General features: G+C 30.8%; 2 protein-coding genes and 2 long non-coding RNA genes across 4 annotated transcripts; 2 read left to right on the top strand and 2 right to left on the bottom strand.

The window, feature by feature from the left end:
- Window positions 1-2,991: 2,991 nt before the first annotated feature.
- LOC101255873 (uncharacterized) lies at window positions 2,992-4,202 on the top strand. The gene is made up of 2 exons (XR_183413.5): window positions 2,992-3,228; window positions 3,851-4,202. It is a non-coding gene; the product is annotated as an uncharacterized lncRNA (long non-coding RNA).
- A 1,187-nt stretch (window positions 4,203-5,389) lies between these two features.
- On the bottom strand, window positions 5,390-8,588 carry LOC138339707 (elongation factor 1-alpha-like). The gene is made up of 3 exons (XM_069291623.1): window positions 8,282-8,588; window positions 6,658-7,131; window positions 5,390-6,576 (listed from the first exon to the last, which is right to left on the bottom strand). The coding sequence occupies exons 2-3, from the start codon at window positions 7,117-7,119 to the stop codon at window positions 5,695-5,697; spliced, it is 1,344 nt and encodes a 447-aa protein (XP_069147724.1). The 5' UTR covers window positions 7,120-7,131; window positions 8,282-8,588; the 3' UTR covers window positions 5,390-5,694.
- Window positions 8,589-14,220: 5,632 nt separating this feature from the next.
- LOC101251062 (uncharacterized) lies at window positions 14,221-15,350 on the top strand. Its single transcript, XR_183281.5, has 2 exons — window positions 14,221-14,423; window positions 15,008-15,350. It is a non-coding gene; the product is annotated as an uncharacterized lncRNA (long non-coding RNA).
- A 1,190-nt stretch (window positions 15,351-16,540) lies between these two features.
- On the bottom strand, window positions 16,541-19,626 carry LOC138339706 (elongation factor 1-alpha-like). The gene is made up of 3 exons (XM_069291622.1): window positions 19,431-19,626; window positions 17,809-18,282; window positions 16,541-17,727 (listed from the first exon to the last, which is right to left on the bottom strand). The coding sequence occupies exons 2-3, from the start codon at window positions 18,268-18,270 to the stop codon at window positions 16,846-16,848; spliced, it is 1,344 nt and encodes a 447-aa protein (XP_069147723.1). The 5' UTR covers window positions 18,271-18,282; window positions 19,431-19,626; the 3' UTR covers window positions 16,541-16,845.
- Window positions 19,627-22,797: the final 3,171 nt, after the last annotated feature.

Genomic DNA, 22,797 nt, shown 5'->3' with positions numbered 1-22,797 from the left:
TTAAGATTATATTACAACTAGGATTATTATTAGAATTATAGTACAACTAGGATTTAGATTATTTATAATTGCATAAATATTATTATTATCATAGTAGTAATAGGTAGGAATGTACAAAATCGAACCGAAGATCGAATCAAATCGCAAATCGAGTCAAACCGAAAAAAAACTCGACTAGTGGTTTGGTTTTACTTGATTTGGTGTAGGAAAAAAATCCGATTATATTTGGGTTGGTTTGGTTTCAACTATAAAAAAAAAAAAAAAAACCCGAGACCAAACATATAATTTTAAAATTTTATTTTATACGTAAAAATACTTACTTTGATATAATTTTTAAATATCTCTAATATTTTTTCATAGTTTTTATCTTTAAATATAATTATTTCATGTTTGCAAGTTAGAATTCTTAATGATCTAATAAGATTATAGTCTATACATGTTGGTAATTAATAAAGTTTAAGAAAAATATCAAATTAAATCCTAATTCAAAAAGAAAATTAATTCAACACCCTAAGAATGACAATAATATTAAATATTTGTATTTTAATTTTACATAATGTAGACGATTAAAATATATGATCTAATTTTACTTTCTTTTAATATTTAGTCATGTAACTAATACTTACTAAACTTATTTTAGCATGATTTAGTACTTTAAATTATGATCAATTTCATTATGACTTATTAATTTGCAATATTTGTTTTACGCGATTTTATTATTACTATTATTTTTGGATATATTAGTGTCATTAGTTATATCATATTTTTTATTATTTTCTTGAGAAATACCTTAGATAGTTGCATTTTGGTAGAACTAAAGAAATATTTGAAGTGTAAGTAAATTATATGTTTTTATACTTTATCGCAAAAACTCGAAAATCAAAAAAAATCCAAAAAATCTGAAGAAACCTGAAAAAACCCGAAGTTGAACAACCTGAGTTTTATTGGTATTGTTTGGTTTATAAATTCAAAAAATCGACACAAATAATTTGATTTGATATTTGAAAAACCCGAACCAACCCGGTCATGTACACCCCTAGTAATAGGTATTGATTAACCTATCAATACGATCAATACTATCAATAAATCCTTGATTTCTTTACGTGAGATCAGGAGCGGCTCAAGCATATTAGTGGCCTAAAGCAGAAATCAGGCCTTAAATTTGAATTATTAATAACTTTTGTATAATTGATTTCTTCTAGTTTTCAATTGATAATATAACTATTCTTATTTTAAATTATTTTTCATGATATAGTACTCCAAATATGTCAAATTTCTTCTAATAATTTCTTCATTATCATGAAAACTTTACTTTTTCTACAAATAGTATTCAATATTTCTTTTTAAAAAATAACTTATAACCTATTATTATTAAAAATAAGACCCCTTAAATTTAGGGGTAAAAAATGTATGTCTTTTTCGTAATACTGTCGAGCCACCCCCGTTAAATTTCTAAAAAAATTTGTACCGGAATTATTGTGGTATAGGGGGAAATTAAAAGATTTGGAATGAAATTGTTTTTGTGACAAGAAGGCATGGCCTGGAAATGGAATCTTTTTTTTTTATTTATATATATATATATATAATAAAGTTCAATTATTTTGGTAAATAAAGCCTACATTCATCATGGCTTGGACCCCATGGATTCAATATATCATATGCTTTAAAATCCCATCACCCAAAATGTTTATATATTTAATTATTTTTATCACGAAATTATTATTATTCCACTAAAAATAACTACACACACATCATAGTAGAATTAGAAATTCATAGAATATATTATTCTTTGTTTCTCAAGATTTAACATACTTGAATTTTGATCACTATATCAAAATATTTTTTTACTATATGGGAAGAATTATGACGTAATAGATTTTTTAAATATAATTTTTAATTATCTGAGATATTAAGTAATATAATTTAATTTTACTCCAAAATTAATAAAATTAAAATGTGACTAATATTTTGAGATGGATGGTAGAATATGTAAATATATTCTAGGCATGTGATTGAGCTATGAAAATGAGAAAAGAAAATCTTAATTATGAGCACTTTCTCTTTTCATAAGCATTATTGCTTACGTATAAATTAGTTAAATTACAATATTGAACCTCATAAAATAAAAATTTAACGTTAATTATGTACTCAATTATTTTATTTAAGAGTAATATAGTTTTCTAGAGTTAAGTGAACTTCGTAAGGGCAAAGGGGTATCCTCAGGCTAAAAACTCCCTATAATACTAATTATTAACTTAAAAGACCACTATACAAATCTATGAATTAAATTTTAAATTTTTAAATTTTAAATCTAGCTTTGATTTTAAAATTCACATCTACACTAGTATAACCAATGCAACGATTTAAATATAAAAAATGAATCATTAAATTTAAATTTAAATTTTATTTGCTCTCCGAAAAGTGGAGATCATATTGAAGTCTATTTAAATTGAAATCAGTCAGTTTTTAACCAAACTCTACTTGTATAATAGATTAGGAGCCATCGCGGAGCTCAGGTTCCACAACGCGAGTTCAAGCCACAAAAACGCTTCTAATAAGATTGTCTTCATTCTCAAAAGGGAAAATGCACAAGTACCCCCTCAACCTATGTCCGAAATCCCAGAGACACACTTATACTATACTAAGGTCTTATTACCCCTGAACTTATTTTATAAGTAATTTTCTACCCCTTTTTAGCTTACGTGGCACTAGTTTGAAAAAAAAAATCAATCATCGTTGGGCCCACAAGATATTGCCACGTAGGCTAAAAAGGGGTAAAAAATTATTAATAAAATAAGTTCAGTGGTAATAGGACCTTAGTATAGTATAAGTGTGTCTCTGAGATTTCGGGCATAGGTTAAGCGGGTACTTGAGCATTATCCCTTCTAAAAAATTCAAACTTAAAATCTCTCGTTAAAAATGAAAAATCTTAATTATCCTGTCATAATATCTACATAACTAATATAAACTATTTCCTTTCGTACCCACTATAAGTAAAGAAAATGAAAGGTCCTTTATATCTGCTTTTAATGCCTTTACCTTCCTCTCTGTTTTTTCTCTCCTGTTAATTTTTCGTTCCTTCTCTATCTTTAAATCTAAGAAAAAAAATTCCATCTTCTCTTTCAAGAAAAAAAATAAAATGTCATCATCCAATTTAAATCATCAAGCAAATAATGGACTCCCAATTTGTCTTGCAGGGATCACACGTCCTCTTCCTCTATCCAAAGAGTAATTTTTCTCGAATTCAAAATTTAAATTTTATGAATTCTGAATCCCAGGATAGCGTTGTCAAATGTATCTTTTTGTGAATATTTAGTATAGTTTTTTTTTGGTTAAAGTGTATTATATATTTCTGGCTTCTATAGTGAATGGTTTAAGATTTAAATTTTATGGATTTAAATCGTAGGATAACGATATCAAGTGCTAGTAACTATGTCGTTAAAATATAGTTCTTTTTGAATATTTATTGCATTTTTTTTTGGTTAAATGTATAGGTTTTGTAAATATTTAGCTGTTTGTCTATATATTCCTAGTTTGTATAGTGAAATGTTATTATAGAAAAAACATATAATATATATAATATAGACTAAACATTAGTTTCAAAAACATGATAAATTAGTGAAATGTTTGGAGAGATCTAATTGTATTTTTCATATGTCTAGATTCTAGATAGTTTATTTGAACTGAAATCTGTATATCAGTTGAAGAGATAAATTCCGGATTTAAATTTGTTGAGTTCAATCATTATAGTTTTCAGCATTTAGCCTTATTGTACTTTTGGAATTATGACTTTATAGTATATTTGATTCGCGTATGATTATAAGATTATTTTCTTCTGTTCAAATTGTAGGATGACGGATCACATTGGAAGAAGGGAGGCTATGAAAAAGCTAAGAGTTCAAATGGGAGGAAAATGGAAAACAGATGAAGTGAGAAGCAATGAAAGAGAGTTTAGGGAGAAAATAAATGAAACTGATTTAGATCTTATTGTTGCTCTTCTTTGTGGTCTTTGTTTGTCTTGTACAGCAAAGGCTGCTTGATTCTAACTTGGAAAAAAAAGAGTACTTAATTTGGTTTTTCTTTTAGTTTTTGTTTATGTACTTTTGGGGACTGTGATAAATTTAGCTTAGATTTGTGTAACAACCTTCTACTGAGGTTAAGTTTTCTTCCTATTGACATTCAATTAAATTTGGATTCACGTATTGTAGTGTTCATATTTAGGGTAATACTTTTTAAAAGTTGAAGAAATTTTAACTATTTCACCACAATTACAACTCATGTTGGTATGAATTTTGCAATTACTCATCCCGCTATCTGTATTTTAGCTCAAAATTGTCCCAAAATAATTGTTACTTGAGAACTTCAAGATTAAAAATATAGCAATTGTTTTCAATTATACCCTTTAACATTAAAGTAGTTCTTTTTTTAAAAAAAGTATTGCTCGATGCTCCAAAAAGAGAAACAGGTAAGAATTAGGATAACTCAAAATAATTATACCTTGTATTTATTATTTTCTTAATGGATGTAAAAAGGATTAAAACAACAATTAAAATGAAACTGAAAAGTACTATTTTGATAGTCTTTAGATTAGCTAAAGCTTGTTGGGATATAAGAGGACAAGAAAAACAAAATGGTGGATAAAATTGATACACGCTTTCTGTACAAAGAACCAAACAGTTTTGAGCAAGTAAAAACCCCACAACAGCTGTGTATAGATCAATGGAAGAAACAATTTCTCAAATTGTCATGTAAAATTGAAGCATAGTGCCTGAGAAATTGAATCGAACTGGGGAGGATAGATTCTGCAAATTATAAATCACACATAAACAAGAGAAACATTTAAGAAATTCAATTGAAGACAATACAAACTCAAGACTTAACTCTTTTAACAAGTATGTGATTCCACCTCTTTTTAGGTGTGGGGTTTCATGAAACTGGATTTCATGATGCTCACTTGGTCTATCTCGGTTAAACTTAAAGTTTTCAATAAATGAATGAGGCCAGCCTCAAATGATACACATAATGAAACGAATACCAAAGAAGTTAGGATAGAATAATCAAGATGTGCGTTAGATTAAAGAAATGACGTCTGATCATTCTTGGTCATTGCACAATGAACAAGATGAAAGTCTTAAGTTACATCTTAGGTATAGCTGGTATTTACACTGGACCATGAATGAAATGACACTGTCACCTGTCTTTAAGAGATCCCACAACTATGGGGAAAGACTCGAATAGAAAAAATACAAAATCTAAACGTATAAGAAACTCATTTGAAAAATGCATAGACAATCAAAGCAACAGTTCAGCAATGGCAAATCTCCAATGACACAGAGAAGAACACCTTGCAATGAACACAACTCAAACCAAAATGATAAAGGGAGGATAATGAAGGATAAAAGATAACTTAAAAAGCATAACATATTAAAACCGTCTCAGCATCTTATCTGGGAATTCGCTATAAAAACCAGAAAGTAGAAAGGCATCAGAGATGCTTTTGTCACAGCTCATCAAGCAACTTGGATCAAACCAAATTGCTCAATAACTCCACTATCCTCAAAAGAGGCTAGAGAACCATGACAAAAGCTTCTGGAGCCATATCTATGACTGGTAAAATGTTCAAAACAAAATTGAAAATAGCTAATGCAATTAAACAAAACTAGTTCATCAATGCAGAATCTCATCAAAAACACATCACTTCTTCTTTTGGGCAGCCTTGGTGACTTTAGCACCAGTAGGGTCTTTCTTGTCGACGTTCTTGACAACTCCAACAGCAACAGTCTGACGCATGTCCCTCACGGCAAAACGTCCCAATGGTGGGTACTCAGCAAAGGTCTCAACAACCATGGGCTTGGTGGGAATCATCTTAACCATACCGGCATCACCATTCTTCAAAAACTTGGGCTCCTTCTCAAGTTCCTTACCAGAACGTCTGTCAATCTTGGTCAAGATCTCAGCAAACTTGACAGCAATGTGGGAGGTGTGGCAGTCGAGCACTGGGGCATATCCGTTTCCAATCTGACCAGGGTGGTTCATGATGATAACTTGGGCAGTGAAGCTAGCAGCACCCTTCGCTGGGTCATCTTTGGAGTTGGAGGCAACGTAACCTCTCTTAAGATCCTTAACTGCAACGTTCTTGACGTTGAACCCAACATTGTCACCAGGAAGTGCCTCCTGAAGAGCCTCGTGGTGCATCTCCACAGATTTAACCTCAGTGGTCAGACCAGTTGGACCAAAAGTGACAACCATACCAGGCTTAATCACACCAGTTTCAACACGACCGACAGGTACAGTTCCAATACCTCCAATCTTGTAGACATCCTGAAGTGGAAGACGGAGGGGCTTGTCTGAGGGCCTCTTGGGCTCATTAATCTGGTCAAGAGCCTCAAGTAGGGTTGGGCCCTTGTACCAGTCAAGGTTGGTTGATCGCTCAATCATGTTGTCTCCTTCAAAACCAGAGATGGGGACAAAGGGGATTTTGTCAGGGTTGTATCCTACTTTCTTGAGGTAGGAAGAAACTTCCTTGACAATTTCATCGTACCTAGCCTTGGAGTACTTGGGGGTGGTAGCATCCATCTGCAGAAGGCATACAACATAATTAGCAAAACGTAAGAACAGCAATTTTCAATTAACATAACTAATTAAAATAAAACAGACCTTGTTACAGCAGCAAATCATTTGCTTGACACCAAGGGTGAAAGCAAGCAATGCGTGCTCACGGGTCTGTCCATCCTTGGAAATACCAGCTTCGAAACCACCAGTTGTGGAGTCAATGATGAGGACAGCACAGTCAGCCTGAGAGGTACCAGTAATCATGTTCTTGATGAAATCTCTGTGTCCAGGAGCATCAATCACAGTGCAGTAGTACTTTGTGGTCTCAAACTTCCACAAGGCAATATCAATGGTAATACCACGTTCACGCTCAGCCTTAAGCTTGTCAAGCACCCATGCATACTTGAATGACCTCTTGTTCATCTCAGCTGCTTCTTTCTCAAACCTCTCGATCACACGCTTGTCAATACCACCAAGCTTGTAGATCAAGTGACCAGTAGTGGTCGACTTTCCAGAGTCGACATGTCCAATGACAACAATGCTGATATGAATCTTCTCTTTACCCATGATGTCTTAAAACTGAACAGAACACCAGTCATGGTAAGAAACACATGGGTTATTCGATCCAAATGTCAGACTTAAGATTAACAGATGTACTATTAAATGCAAACCAAAGAAATTGATAGTTTTGTTACTCTGAAAGCATACATACAAATGAAAGATTCTTAGAACCATTCATTATTAATCAGCATAATTTCTTACTTCGTTAAGCATATTGCTTATACTCAAATGATTTTTTAAAACCAACATTATTAACTAATAGATCCACTATACACCCGCTATTGACCTACTTAATAAAGAGCAAATCTTCTCAAAAAAATCAACAGATCTAAGATACACCGGCATAGATAAGACACAATTCAGCAAGTATTAAAGCATCAACCTCGAACAAAACAGGGTTTATACACAGATAAAGGCGCAAATCATGACGATTCAACCTCAGAATCAACAAAATATAATTTATAAAGCCATTAAAGAGTAAACAATTGAACGAATAAGTACATACAATTTCATATGATGCATCTTCAACAAAAATAAACAAATCTCAGAGTAACACACTCATCTACCATAACTTAAAACTGAAAATTCCATAAATATATTCATAAATCACATATAGACAAATATCAGAGAAACACTAACGACTATGTTATAACTTCAACTGGAAATCCTATGAACATACAAATCACATACTTTCAACATAAAACAAAGACAAATCTATGACGATTTAGCCTCAACTTAAACCGAAAGTCACATAAATATATAAATCTCATATCATCAACATGATGGAACAAATCTAAGAGACATACACACTAGTTTCCACAAATTACTAACAAAACACAAATCTATTCCAGATTTTCGCTTCAATATCATACAATCTGAAACAAAATTCAATCTCATATAATCAACATGATGATCAAATCTAAGAGAAATAGATACTAATTTTCACATATCAGTAACAAACCACAAATCTATTACCAGATTTTCTCATCGACCTAAAACAAAATTCAATCTCATTACATCAACATGCAATAAACAAATCTTAGAGAAATACATACTAGTTTTCACAAATTAGTATCAAAACACAAATCTATAACCAGATTTTCGCATCAATATCATATAATATGAAACAAAAACTCAACAAAATGAAAAGAAATACATTAGATCTAACCTTTTCTGAGCTTTGCTAAAACCCTGGCTGCGTATAGAGAATAACAACACAAACCACAAGTAGGGTTTCAAGCGAGGTATGAAGGGACTTTTTATAGTGGTGAGAGCACATCAGCTAGGGCTTTCTGTGCGGCACTCTGTGAATGTGAATTTACATAAATGTCCCTATTGTTTGTTTATAATTTCCACAAGTGAGTGTTTGATACGTGGTATATTATAATAATAAGTCCATTCATATTTGATTTAAGATATTAGTTATAATTAAGATTACTTTATTCCTATTAAAATGGTGGTGGGATGATTAGTATTTTTTTTATATAAAATTTGACATATTTATAAAATATAATTTTTATGCTTATTTTTAGTTGCTATAGTTGGATTTGAAACATTAATTAATAAAAAATAATTGATATAATTATTTTATCGTACTATTCTTACTAATCAATGTTTAATATTGGTCTTGAAAAATAATTTAGAAATTAAGTGGTTAATGCTAAGGGTAAATTATGAAGAAAATAATTATTTTTTCTTGATATGTTGAAAGTGATAAGCAAAATTGAAAGATCTATATTTGAAATGATAAACAAATAAAATTGAAAGAAAAATTAATTTATTTATCAACATACATCAAAAAATTGTATTCTAAATATTTTTTAACTCCAAACTTACTTAAATTTTTTTTTAATTTGATCAAAATCTTTGACATTTATATATAATATATACATCCCAATAATCAAGCGATAATAATAAGGATTGAGAGTGTTATGTTTCATAAAAAAATATTGACATCTTTCATGAAGTCATATAATGTTGTTAGACAACTAGTTATTAGTGAAATTGCCACGTTTAACTAAACTAAATCAAGAGATATTATGTTAGATGTACTTAGAAATACAATTGTAAAGATGTAAATAATGAAATTTTGTGGGACTTTGTAAGATGCGGTTCAATTGAGTTGGATTCTGCAAATTGTGTTCGACTCAAATTAGTATTTTTGGAGGCTAGTCAACCTTAAATTTCAGTTTATGCCTATATAACGGATACTAAATTCTCTTAAAATAATCTCGAAAATTCCATAAAGAGATCACAATCTCGAATACTCTACAAATTGATGAATTATTCATATAGATAGTTCCATAAAGAAATCAAGATTTCGAATACTCCACAAATTCATGGATAATTCATATATAACGAATACTAAATCTCTTAAAAAACATCTCGAAAATTTCATAAAGAGATTAAGATCTCGAATGCTCCACAAATTGATGGATTATTCATATAGGGAGTTACATAAAGAGATAAAGATCTCGAATACCCCACAAATTGATGGATTATTCATATGGAGAGGTCAAATCTAAATCATCCTGGTTCGAGAAATAAACCATAAACGGCCCTTGAATCATAAAAAAATCTTATGAGATGAATTATTCATATAGAGAGGTCAAATCTAAATCATCATAGTTCAAAAGATAAGCTCGGTCCTTGAATTATGGATAAATCTTAGGAGATGAATTATTCATATAGGGAAGTCAAATGTAAATCATCCTAGTTCGAGAAATAAGCCATATACGATCCTTGAATCATGAAAAAATCTTAGCATAGTAAAATTAAGGAATCAATAGAATTCACGATCTTTATTAATTTATTTTCTGTTCCTTTAAAATTTGTTTCCAACAAAGATCATCAAAGGAATGGTGAATATATACAACTAAGGACAAGCTATCATATAGAAAACTTTATTTGAGAAATAAAATAATCTCAAGATTTAAGTTTAACGAAAATAAATAAATTTATACATAACTAATCAACATGATCAAATAACTCAACTCAATCTCATAATAAGATAGTATTTGATTACAAGATCAAAACTTTTAAGATATATATATATATACTTTAAATGGTTCATAAGTTCTATATAACATAGTCAAAGAATGTATACATGTTATACTCTTATGTAAAGTGCTAGCAATTTAAAGGAGGATAATTATAACACTAGAATTCTCTACACATTCATAATATGAGGCAATGTTCATAACTAAAATTACAATAATGAAAATCAAAGATGATTAAGAGTTAATTACGTGACTTATGTATGTTGTTTAGATATAATAATTTCTAACAATTTTAGAATATAACTTGTCAATTAACTAAGTACATCTTATATATATATAACTATGTAAAATTTCTAGAAATACCACATTTTCTTTTTTACATATTTTTTTAAAAAATATATCATTATACCTTATTAACTATTAAGGGAGGGAATTATTGAATTTTCTTTATTGTGTATAAATTGAATTTGATTCCATGAACTTTTGTTTAAGTTGTGAATAAAAAATGAAAAGAATTTTGTCCCATATAGAAGGAAAAAAATGAAATTAGTTTGGCAGTAGACAGAAAAACATTTATACTGTCTCTTGCTTTAAAAAAAGTTGAGTATGTGATCATTTGTCTAATTGATTAATTGATTTTGAATTAATAAATATTATTTTATTTAATATATTTATACTTTAAAAAATATTTAATCAAAATGATTTTCCACTTACCAAGAAAAGTTTAACAATCACCTTCGCTCTTATTGGTATTAAGTAAAAAAAAGGGGGGGGATTGAATCGAATTGATAAAAATATAATTTTTTATGTATTTTAAAAAAAATTTATAAGATTTTTAAAAAATATATATCAAGAAAATAATTATGATCTGTTATTGCATGTTTAATCGAACTATATAATATATCAACATTTATATATTTTAAGTGGTGCTTTATTTATTATCAAGTGTTATTGAAATGTGTCAATTTATTAATAAGTAATGTAAAGGATGATATTTTGAGCTATTTTTAATAAGTTAAAAGATACTTTATTTTTTAAAATAAGCAAATTTTGAAAGGGAAACTTACATAAATATACTATAATAAAAAAATAGTTATCATTTATAGCAATAATATTTTTTTATATTTGATCATTTTTTAATTCATTATAATACAAATTTAATTCATATTACAAAAAACAATTTTTATTCACATATAATACAAATTTTAATGATACATAATTCATTTATCACACATTTTAATACAATTATAATACAATGTGTCAAATTTAACCAAACAAAAATAATATATTTTTAAAAACACATATAATTCATATATATTGCATACATAATTCACTTTTAATGTATATTACAGATTTAACATAGTATTACTATAAATGATGATAAATAAATTTTTTTGCTAAAATCAATAATTATTTATTAAAATGTACTAATTCACGTAATTTTTCCATTTTGAAAGGTCAGCAAAATAAGCAAAAGTGACAAAGAAAAATAAATAAAAGAAACATCTTCAAATTAGGTACAAATACAATCAATTACATATGCCATTGGTGTTTTTCCCTAATCAAAAATTGGAAAACTGGGTTAACTAGTTTTTAATTTTATTTTTATAACTAGTGTTCGGGTCAAACTGTCTAATTTCTTCTATTGAAGCTTAAAATGATAGCAATAACTAAGTTGTTTTGACTTGTAATTCTCAATTCAATTCATTGACTATTAGGCTGCATTTCTGTCGAAAGGGAATTCCTTTGGTCCTATCTGACTCCGCTCCTGAATATCAATATCGTTAAATCAAGTAGAGAACTTTAGGTAATAATGTCAAATGCTATATCTGATTGATAGATTCTTTAGCGAAGTGAACCTAACGACAGAGGCGGAGATAACATTAGGATTTTGGGGGTTCTATATTTCCTTCCCCTTCCTTACCATAGAATTGTCAATCAGTTTTTATTAGGCGTTCACAAAGTAATTACATAATTTTTTAGTACAAATATAGGGTCTAGGAAAAAGCTACTGGTTCGTCCTAACCCATGAACTCCCACCTGGCTCTGCCCCTGTGTGACGACTATATGTAGTGTCCACAGGCTGAAATTGTTTGTATGGCTGATAACAAGCTAGAGAGGAACATATTGTTTTCTTTCAAGAAGTAAAATAAGTAGTTTATACATGACTTTTTTTGTCTTTCTATACCATACCTTGTTCTTCATGTTTGATGGTTAACTGATATAGTTCTTTTATTACCTGTATGTATCATATAAGTATCGAAAATGCTTTATGTTTCTTAGTTCAAAGGCTAGATTCTTGAGGTGCTTTTATGATCAATATTGATTGTTGTGTAGTGCGTGGTCGGAGACTCAACCTTTGAGTTACTCTATGAACAACCTCGTTGAAACAATCTGTCTTTATCGTCAAGAGTTATTGGTGTTATATGTGTAAAGAGGTGAATGAGGGCGTGGATCATTTTCTTCTACATTGCGGGCTAACCATGAGGTTATGGTGGGATATGTTTAGTAGAGAAAACGTATTTCTTTTTATACTGGATTTAGATCGATATTGTAGGTTCACTCACTCGTATGACTGACTTTATTTTAGTTTTGAATTATATCAGTGTTTGAGTGACATTTGCTAGTTGTTTTGGTGTTCTAATTTATTTGTATTCCAATCTTTTCCATCAATCAGACAACAGGCAAGGCACGATATCTCGTTGTAGCTTAAGCTGTATAGCATTGTATCTTGCTGTTTGTTCACTTCCTTTTCATATGTTCACTTATTTGGTTCATAGCTGAGCATTGTTTAACAATTTGCTCGTCACTTCTCTTGTCGGATGGTGTACAACACCGATCCTAGTATGACTATTCTGTCATGGATTCAGAGTAGTAAAACTGACTCAGCGTGCTCTAGATTCTATTTAAGATGCTACTTACTTACGTATGTTGTTTGTTTGATAAACCGTCTATGCAGTAATGTTACATTCTTATCTCTCTTATAAGGAGAAGCAATTCTCGTTTATTCTGGCCTTGTTATCTACTTTGGAGACATGTTTGCCTCTATTGCTGCTAAGTCAGTTCGAGTTTCTTTCTACTTCTTCGTTGGCTGTAAATATAGTTTATCTTAATAATAAATATTTAGGTATCTTCTCTTGATAGAGGAAGAATAAATATACACACACATCATAATAGAATTAGAAATTCATAGAATATATTATTGTTTGTTTCTCAAGATTTAACATCTTGAATTTTGATCACTATATCAAATTTTTTTTTTACTATATGGGAAGAATTATGACGTAATAGATTTTTTAAATATAATTTTTAATTATCTGAGATATTAAGTAATATAATTTAATTTTGCTCCAAAATTAATAAAATTAAAATGTGACTAATATTTTGAGATGGATTGTAGAATATGTAAATATATTCTAGGCATGTGATTGAGCTATGAAAATGAGAAGAAAATCTTAATTATGAGCACTTTCTCTTTTCATAAGCATTATTGCTTACGTATAAATTAGTTAAATTACAGTATTGAACGTCATAAAATAAAAATTTAATGTTAATTATGTACGCAATTATTTTATTTAAGAGTAATATAGTTTTCTAGAGTTAAGTGAACTTTGTAAGGGCAAAGGGGTATCCTCAGGCTAAAAACTCCCTATAATACTAATTATTAACTTAAAAGGCCACTATACGAATCTATAAATTAAATTTTAAATCTATCTTTGATTTTAAAATTCACATCTACACTAAGTATAACCAATGCAACGATTTAAATATAAAAAATGAATCATTAAATTTAAATTTAAATTTTATTCGCCCTACGGAAAGTGGAGATCATACTGAAGTTTATTTAAATCAAAATCAGTCAGTTTTTAACCAAACTTTACTTGTATAATAGATTAGGAGCCATCGTGGAGCTCAGGTTCCACAACGCGAGTTCAAGCCACAAAAACGCTTCTAATAAGATTGTCTTCATTCTCAAAAACTCAAACTTAAAATCTCTCGTTAAAATAAAAAATCTTAATTATCCCGTCATAATATCTACGTAACTAATATAAACTATTCCCCTTTTGTGCCCACTATAAGTAAAGAAAATGAAAGGTCCTTTATATCTGCTTTTAATGCTTTACCTTCCTCTCTGTTTTTTCTCTTTCTTTTAATTTTTCGTTCCTTCTCTATCTTTAAATCTAAGAAAAAAAATTCCATCTACTCTTTCAAGAAAAAAAAAATGTCATCATCCAATTTAAATCATCAAGCAAATAATGGACTCCCAATTTGTCTTGCAGGGATCACACGTCCTCTTCCTCTATGCAAAGAGTAATTTTTCTCGAATTCAAAATTTAAATTTTATGAATTCTGAATCCCAGGATAGCGTTGTCAAATGTACCTTTTTTGTGAATATTCAGTATAGTTTTTTTGGTTAAAGTGTATTATATATTTCTGGCTTCTATAGTGAATGGTTTAAGATTTAAATTTTATGGATTTAAATCGTAGGATAACGATATCAAGTGCTAGTAACTATGTTTATTGCATTTTTTTTGGTTAAATGTATAGGTTTTGTAAATATTTAGTTGTTTGTCTATATATTCCTGGTTTGTATAGTGAAATGTTATTATAGAAAAAACATATAATATATATAATATAGACTAAACATTAGTTTCAAAAACATGATATATAGTGAAATGTTAGGAGAGATTTAATTCTATTTTTTATATGTCTAGACTCTAGATAGTTTATTTGAACTGAAATCAGTTGAAGAGATAAATTCAGGATTTAAATTTGTTGAGTTCAATCATTATAGTTTTCAGCATTTAGCTTTATTGTACTTTTGGAATTATGACTTTATAGTATATTTGATTCGCGTATAATTATAAAATTATTTTCTTCTGTTCAAATTGTAGGATGACGGATCACATTGGAAGAAGAGAGGCTATGAAAAAGCTAAGAGTTCAAATGGGAGGAAAATGGAAAACAGATCAAGTGAGAAGCAATGAAAGAGAGTTTAGGGAGAAAATAAATGAAACTGATTTAGATCTTATTGTTGCTCTTCTTTGTGGTCTTTGTTTGTCTTGTACAGCAAAGGCTGCTTGATTCTAACTTGGAAAAAAAAGAGTACTTAATTTGGTTTTTCTTTTAGTTTTTGTTTATGTACTTTTGGGGACTGTGATAAATTTAGCTTAGATTTGTGTAACAAACCTTCTAATGAGGTTACTATTGACATTCAATTAAATTTGGATTCACGTATTGCAGTGTTCATATTTGAGGTAATACTTTTTAAAAGTTGAAGAAATTTTAACTATTTCACCACAACTACAACTCATGTTGGAATGAATTTTGCAATTACTCATCCCGCTATCTGTATTTTAGCTCAAAATTGTCCCAAAATAATTGTTACTTGAGAACTTCAAGATTAAAAATATAGCAATTGTTTTCAATTATACCCTTTAACATTAAAGTAGTTCTTTTTTTAAAAAAAGTATTGCTCGATGCTCCAAAAAGAGAAACAGGTAAGAATTAGGATAACTCAAAATAATTATACCTTGTATTTATTATTTTCTTAATGGATGTAAAAAGGATTAAAACAACAATTAAAATGAAACTGAAAAGTACTATTCTGATAGTCTTTAGATTAGCTAAAGCTTGTTGTGATATAAGAGGACGAGAAAAACAAAATGGTGGATAAAATTGATACACGCTTTCTGTACAAAGAACCAAACAGTTTTGAGCAAGTAAAAACCCCACAACAGCTGTGTATAGATCAATGGAAGAAACAATTTCTCAAATTGTCATGTAAAATTGAAGCATAGTGCCTAAGAAATTGAATTGAACTGGGGAGGATAGATTCTGCAAATTATAAATCACACATAAACAAGAGAAACATTTAAGAAATTCAATTGAAGACAATACAAACTCAAGACTTAACTCTTTTAACAAATATGTGATTCCACCTCTTTTTAGGTGTGGGGTTTCATGAAACTGGATTTCATGATGCTCACGTGGTCTATCTCGGTTAAACTTAAAGTTTCCAATGAATGAATGAGGCCAGCCTCAAATGATGCACATAATGAAACGAATGATACCAAAGAAGTTAGGATAAAATAATCAAGATGTGCGTTAGATTAAAGAAATGACATCTGATCATTCTTGGTCATTGCACAATGAACAAGATGAAAGTCTTAAGTTACATCTTAGGTATAGCTGGTATTTACGCTGGACCATGAATGAAATGACACTGTCACCTGTCTTTAAGAGATCCCACAACTATGGAGAAAGACTCGAATAGAAAAAATACAAAGTCTAAACATATAAGAAACTCATTTGAAAAATGCATAGACAATCAAAGCAACAGTTCAGCAATGGCAAATCTCAAATGACACAGAGAATAACACCTTGCAATGAACACAACTCAAACCAAAATGATAGAAGGAAGATAATGAAGGATAAAAGATAACTTAAAAAGCATAACATATTAAAACCGTCTCAACATCTTATCTGGGAATTCGCTATAAAAACCAGAAAGTAGAAAGGCATCAGAGATGCTTTTGTCACAGCTCATCAAGCAACTTGGATCAAACCAAATTGCTCAATAACTCCACTATCCTCAAAAGAGGCTAGAGAACCATGACAAAAGCTTCTGGAGCCAAATCTATGACTGGTAAAATGTTCAAAACAAAATTGAAAATAGCTAATGCAATTAAACAAAACTAGTTCATCAATGCAGAATCTCATCAAAAACACATCACTTCTTCTTTTGGGCAGCCTTGGTGACTTTAGCACCAGTAGGGTCTTTCTTGTCAACGTTCTTGACAACTCCAACAGCAACAGTCTGACGCATGTCCCTCACGGCAAAACGTCCCAATGGTGGGTACTCAGCAAAGGTCTCAACAACCATGGGCTTGGTGGGAATCATCTTAACCATACCGGCATCACCATTCTTCAAAAACTTGGGCTCCTTCTCAAGTTCCTTACCAGAACGTCTGTCAATCTTGGTCAAGATCTCAGCAAACTTGACAGCAATGTGGGAGGTGTGGCAGTCGAGCACTGGGGCATATCCGTTTCCAATCTGACCAGGGTGGTTCATGATGATAACTTGGGCAGTGAAGCTAGCAGCACCCTTCGCTGGGTCATCTTTGGAGTTGGAGGCAACGTAACCTCTCTTAAGATCCTTAACTGCAACGTTCTTGACGTTGAACCCAACATTGTCACCAGGAAGTGCCTCCTGAAGAGCCTCGTGGTGCATCTCCACAGATTTAACCTCAGTGGTCAGACCAGTTGGACCAAAAGTGACAACCATACCAGGCTTAATCACACCAGTTTCAACACGACCGACAGGTACAGTTCCAATACCTCCAATCTTGTAGACATCCTGAAGTGGAAGACGGAGGGGCTTGTCTGAGGGCCTCTTGGGCTCATTAATCTGGTCAAGAGCCTCAAGTAGGGTTGGGCCCTTGTACCAGTCAAGGTTGGTTGATCGCTCAATCATGTTGTCTCCTTCAAAACCAGAGATGGGGACAAAGGGGATTTTGTCAGGGTTGTATCCTACTTTCTTGAGGTAGGAAGAAACTTCCTTGACAATTTCATCGTACCTAGCCTTGGAGTACTTGGGGGTGGTAGCATCCATCTGCAGAAGGCATACAACATAATTAGCAAAACGTAAGAACAGCAATTTTCAATTAACATAACTAATTAAAATAAAACAGACCTTGTTACAGCAGCAAATCATTTGCTTGACACCAAGGGTGAAAGCAAGCAATGCGTGCTCACGGGTCTGTCCATCCTTGGAAATACCAGCTTCGAAACCACCAGTTGTGGAGTCAATGATGAGGACAGCACAGTCAGCCTGAGAGGTACCAGTAATCATGTTCTTGATGAAATCTCTGTGTCCAGGAGCATCAATCACAGTGCAGTAGTACTTTGTGGTCTCAAACTTCCACAAGGCAATATCAATGGTAATACCACGTTCACGCTCAGCCTTAAGCTTGTCAAGCACCCATGCATACTTGAATGACCTCTTGTTCATCTCAGCTGCTTCTTTCTCAAACCTCTCGATCACACGCTTGTCAATACCACCAAGCTTGTAGATCAAGTGACCAGTAGTGGTCGACTTTCCAGAGTCGACATGTCCAATGACAACAATGCTGATATGAATCTTCTCTTTACCCATGATGTCTTAAAACTGAACAGAACACCAGTCATGGTAAGAAACACATGGGTTATTCGATCCAAATGTCAGACTTAAGATTAACAGATGTACTATTAAATGCAAACCAAAGAAATTGATAGTTTTGTTACTCTGAAAGCATACATACAAATGAAAGATTCTTAGAACCATTCATTATTAATCAGCATAATTTCTTACTTCGTTAAGCATATTGCTTATACTCAAATGATTTTTTAAAACCAACATTATTAACTAATATATCCACTATACACCCGCTATTGACCTACTTAATAAAGAGCAAGTCTTCTCAAAAAAATCAACAGATCTAAGATACAACGGCATAGATAACACAATTCAGCAAGTATTAAAGCATCAACCTCGAACAAAACAGGGTTTATACTCAGATAAAGGCGCAAATCATGACGATTCAACCTCAGAATCAACAAAATATAGTTTATAAAGCCATTAAAGAGTAAACAATTGAACGAATAAGCTCATACAATTTCATATGATGCATCTTCAACAAAAATAAACAAATCTCAGAGTAACACACTCATCTACCACAACTTAAAACTGAAAATTCCATAAATATATTCATAAATCACATATAGACAAATCTCAGAGAAACACTAACGACTATGTTATAACTTCAACTGGAAATCCTATGAACATACAAATCACATATTTTCAACATAAAACAAAGACAAATCTATGACGATTTAGATTCAACTTAAACCGAAAGTCACATAAATATTCAAATCTCATATCATCAACATGATGGAACAAATCTAAGAGACATACATATTAGTTTCCACAAATTACTAACAAAACACAAATCTATTCCAGATTTTCGCTTCAATATCATACAATCTGAAACAAAATTCAATCTCATATAATCAACATGATGACCAAATCTAAGAGAAATAGATACTAATTTTCACATATCAGTAACAAACCACAAATCTATTACCAGATTTTCTAATCGATCTAAAACAAATTTCAATCTCATAACATCAACATGCAATAAACAAATCTTAGAGAAATACATACTAGTTTTCACAAATTAGTATCAAAACACAAATCTATAACCAGATTTTCGCATCAATATCATATAATATGAAACAAAAACTCAACAAAATGAAGAGAAATACATTAGATCTAACCTTTTCTGAGCTTTGCTAAAACCCTGGCTGCGTATAGAGAATAATAACACAAACCACAAGTAGGGTTTCAAGCGAGGTATGAAGGGACTTTTTATAGTGGTGAGAGCACATCAGCTAGGGCTTTCTGTGCGGCACTCTGTGTATGTGAATTTACATAAATGTCCCTATTGTTTGTTTATAATTTCCACAAGTGAGTGTTTGATACGTGGTATATTATAATAATAAGTCCATTCATATTTGATTTAAGATATTAGTTATAATTAAGATTACTTTATTCCTATTAAAATGGTGGTGGGATGATTAGTATTTTTTTTTTATATAAAATTTGACATATTTATAAAATTTACTTTTTATGCTTATTTTTAGTTGCTATAGTTGGATTTGAAACATTAATTAATAAAAAATAATTGATATAATTATTTTATCGTACTATTCTTACTAATGAATGTTTAATATTGGTCTTGAAAAATAATTTAGAAATTAAGTGGTTAATGCTAAGGGTAAATTATGAAGAAAATAATTATTTTTTCTTGATATGTTGAAAGGGATAAGCAAAATTGAAAGATCTATATTTGAAATGATAAACAAGTAAAATTGAAAGAAAAATGAATTTATTTATCAACGTACATCAAAAAATTGTATTCTATGTTATAAATTCATTGAATGAGTGGATAGTCCATAAGGTTGGTACATGAACAATCATTCATATTCACTAGGTTACATGAACCTTTTTGGATAAGAATGTATCTATTTATTATGATACTTAATATGGTGACCTTTGAAGTGATTTCTCACTCTATAAATAGGGTTGTTCATTCACTATTGTAATATAGATATATGAAAGTTATATACACTTGAATAAGAAGAAAGTCTTATCTTCCATCTTACTTCTCTTGTCTTCATCTCTTTATATTTATATCTCTTATGAGCTTGATTTTATAACACGTTATCAGCACGAGTCTCTAGCCAATTAAGATTGAGTTTTACTTTTTATTTAACTCATGTTTTGGTTGATCTCGTTATGAAGATCAAAGTATTATATGCATAAAATCAGGTATGTATTTTCTAGAATATTTTTATGATTTAGAATAAAATAGTATTCAGTCACTAACAATTATCAGGAACCGAAGACATATACTACTATTGGTTGAATATGACATGCTATACAAAATTTCTTAAATAGAAGAAGGTATAAAATTTTAATAGCATGAATTTGAATGTTATTTTGATTGTTTTGAAAGACTCAAAGGATGAGTCATGTTGTACTTCGATTTATTATACCGTTGGTTAAGGGTAAGACGATGAATTCAAGTTTCATCGCACCAAAAGGGTAAGACATCAGGTTAAAGTCCGGATGCACCATAATGAAAAATATTTGAGGATAAGACGATAGATTCAAGTTCTATCGCACCAAAAGGGTAAGACATCAATTTGAGTTTTGATGCACCGTGATTGGGTTCAAGTCCCATAGAATTATGGCGTAAAACGCCTTATATGGATAAGACATTGAGTTTGAGTCAATGCACCATAATGATGATATAATGATGACTAGGCTTTGATGAAAAGTCTTGAAATTCGTTCTATTGAATTTGCTTCATTCCTTGAAAAGAATGTGGTAGCAACATGTAATAACTCTGAAATCCGCCTGTTAACTTGCTCCATTCAATCATACGAATGTGGTAGCAGTGAATGTTAGTCTGAAAGATGACAAATGATTAATGATATGAATAAGGGCGTGGAGGGACATACATATAATAGTCATCATTGTGGTAATTATAAAAGGAAGAACACTATGGGTTCTCCAAATAGTCCTTCAAAATGTGAAGGCAGTTTTCATTATCAAAATGGTATGAAAGGACATTGGACTTGTGAATGTTATCAACCCAATAATTTATAAATCCTCCATCAAAAGACAAGAAGATAAAGTGATGGTACACTTGATCTTTCAAAGTGATGTTGAGGTGTGTCATGGAAATATGATGAATTTTAAAGCCATGACAATGTGCTTATAATGCAAATTTATGAAGTACATATAAATAATTAGTCCAATCCTTGAAGAGAATGTGACTTGTAATGAGTATCGTGAATGCTCGACCATTCTATAAGAGAATGGGTCCAGATGTGATAAAATCATTATGGGTTGGATATATGTCACAACTCACCTCTATGGAAGGTTTGAGAAAAAATGATACATGTCACTTCTCATTTTTACGGGAGATTTGAGAGGAAATAAATTTTATTTGGCAGAAATGGCTAATTGTATTGTACGGTTTATATGTCACTATGGTATGAACTACCGAAAGGGCAAAAGAAAGAAATAGTTTTTGCCTATAAGGATTGTGGTCATTATTGTGTGGCAATACAAATTTGTCATTGGTTGTGTACCTATGGTACAACAAAATTAAAGCAAGAAAGACGTCTTGCTCGTAATGATTTTGACCATGAAATAATAATATAATTTCCTCCTTGAAGGAGATGCTCACCATAGGGATGTTGTCATGCAATATCTGATAGTACACAAAATTAATTGCAAGCTCTAACGAGTTGTGCTATTATCAGAGGAATAATATTGGGGTTGTAGTAAGTCTTAAAAGAAACTTTTTAAGTTTCGGATGAATGAAAATAAATATTGAGACTATAAATCACTACAACCGAAAAGGGTTATAATGTTTATGTAAAAGATTACCCCACTTTTCCTCTTGTTTGTTCCATACAAACATGTACATGCTGATGAAATCACATGTAAAAGTAAATTATAAGTGTACTAAAATAAAGATCAGTTGGCATGACTGGTTGACCATTCCGATTAAATGTAATACAAACGTGATTGAGAATTCAGATGATTTATATGATGAAGAAATAAAGATTCTTCAAGAATTCTCTTGTGTTGCTTGTTCTCTTGATAAAATGATCATTGTACCAGCTAAGGTCGGGACTGTAATCCCCTAAAAATTTTTGGAACATATAAAAGGGTGAATATGGGCCCGTTCACCTGTCATGTGGATCATTTGCAACTATATGATTGATGCATCTATGCGATGGTCACATGTATTTTGTTGTCAACTTACAAATTGGTTTTTGTAAGGTTGTTTGCTCAAATTGTTAAAATTAAGAGCATAGTTCCAAACTATGAAATTATATTGATAATGCTGGTTGATTTTAGCAGAAATTGTATGCCTCCAATTATAGCCAAATCATGGTTATGAGAACAAAACTCCCAAATATGATTTGGTATGAGATAATTTTGTTTAACATGTAGCAACACATGTATGCATCAAACCAACAAGGTTTCCCCATTAAAATTGGTTCAGGGTCAGGAACCATATAATTTTCATCTAAAATGTTGAATGTGCGGTTATGATTTTAA

The sequence above is a fragment of the Solanum lycopersicum genome, chromosome 11, assembly GCF_036512215.1.
Source record: "Solanum lycopersicum chromosome 11, SLM_r2.1".
In the NCBI taxonomy this organism is placed as follows: domain Eukaryota; kingdom Viridiplantae; phylum Streptophyta; class Magnoliopsida; order Solanales; family Solanaceae; genus Solanum; species Solanum lycopersicum.
Note: the sequence above shows the minus strand (reverse complement) of the source record. Positions and strands in the feature narration are given on the sequence as shown.

Excerpts from the sequence above, each read along its gene's own strand:
- LOC138339706 (XM_069291622.1), bottom strand. The coding sequence starts at position 18,270 with ATGGGTAAAGAGAAGATTCATATCAGCATTGTTGTCATTGGACATGTC. Across the intron at positions 17,728-17,808 it reads TGATTTGCTGCTGTAACAAG|ATGGATGCTACCACCCCCAA; the intron begins GTCTGTTTTATT and ends TGCCTTCTGCAG.
- LOC138339707 (XM_069291623.1), bottom strand. The coding sequence starts at position 7,119 with ATGGGTAAAGAGAAGATTCATATCAGCATTGTTGTCATTGGACATGTC. Across the intron at positions 6,577-6,657 it reads TGATTTGCTGCTGTAACAAG|ATGGATGCTACCACCCCCAA; the intron begins GTCTGTTTTATT and ends TGCCTTCTGCAG.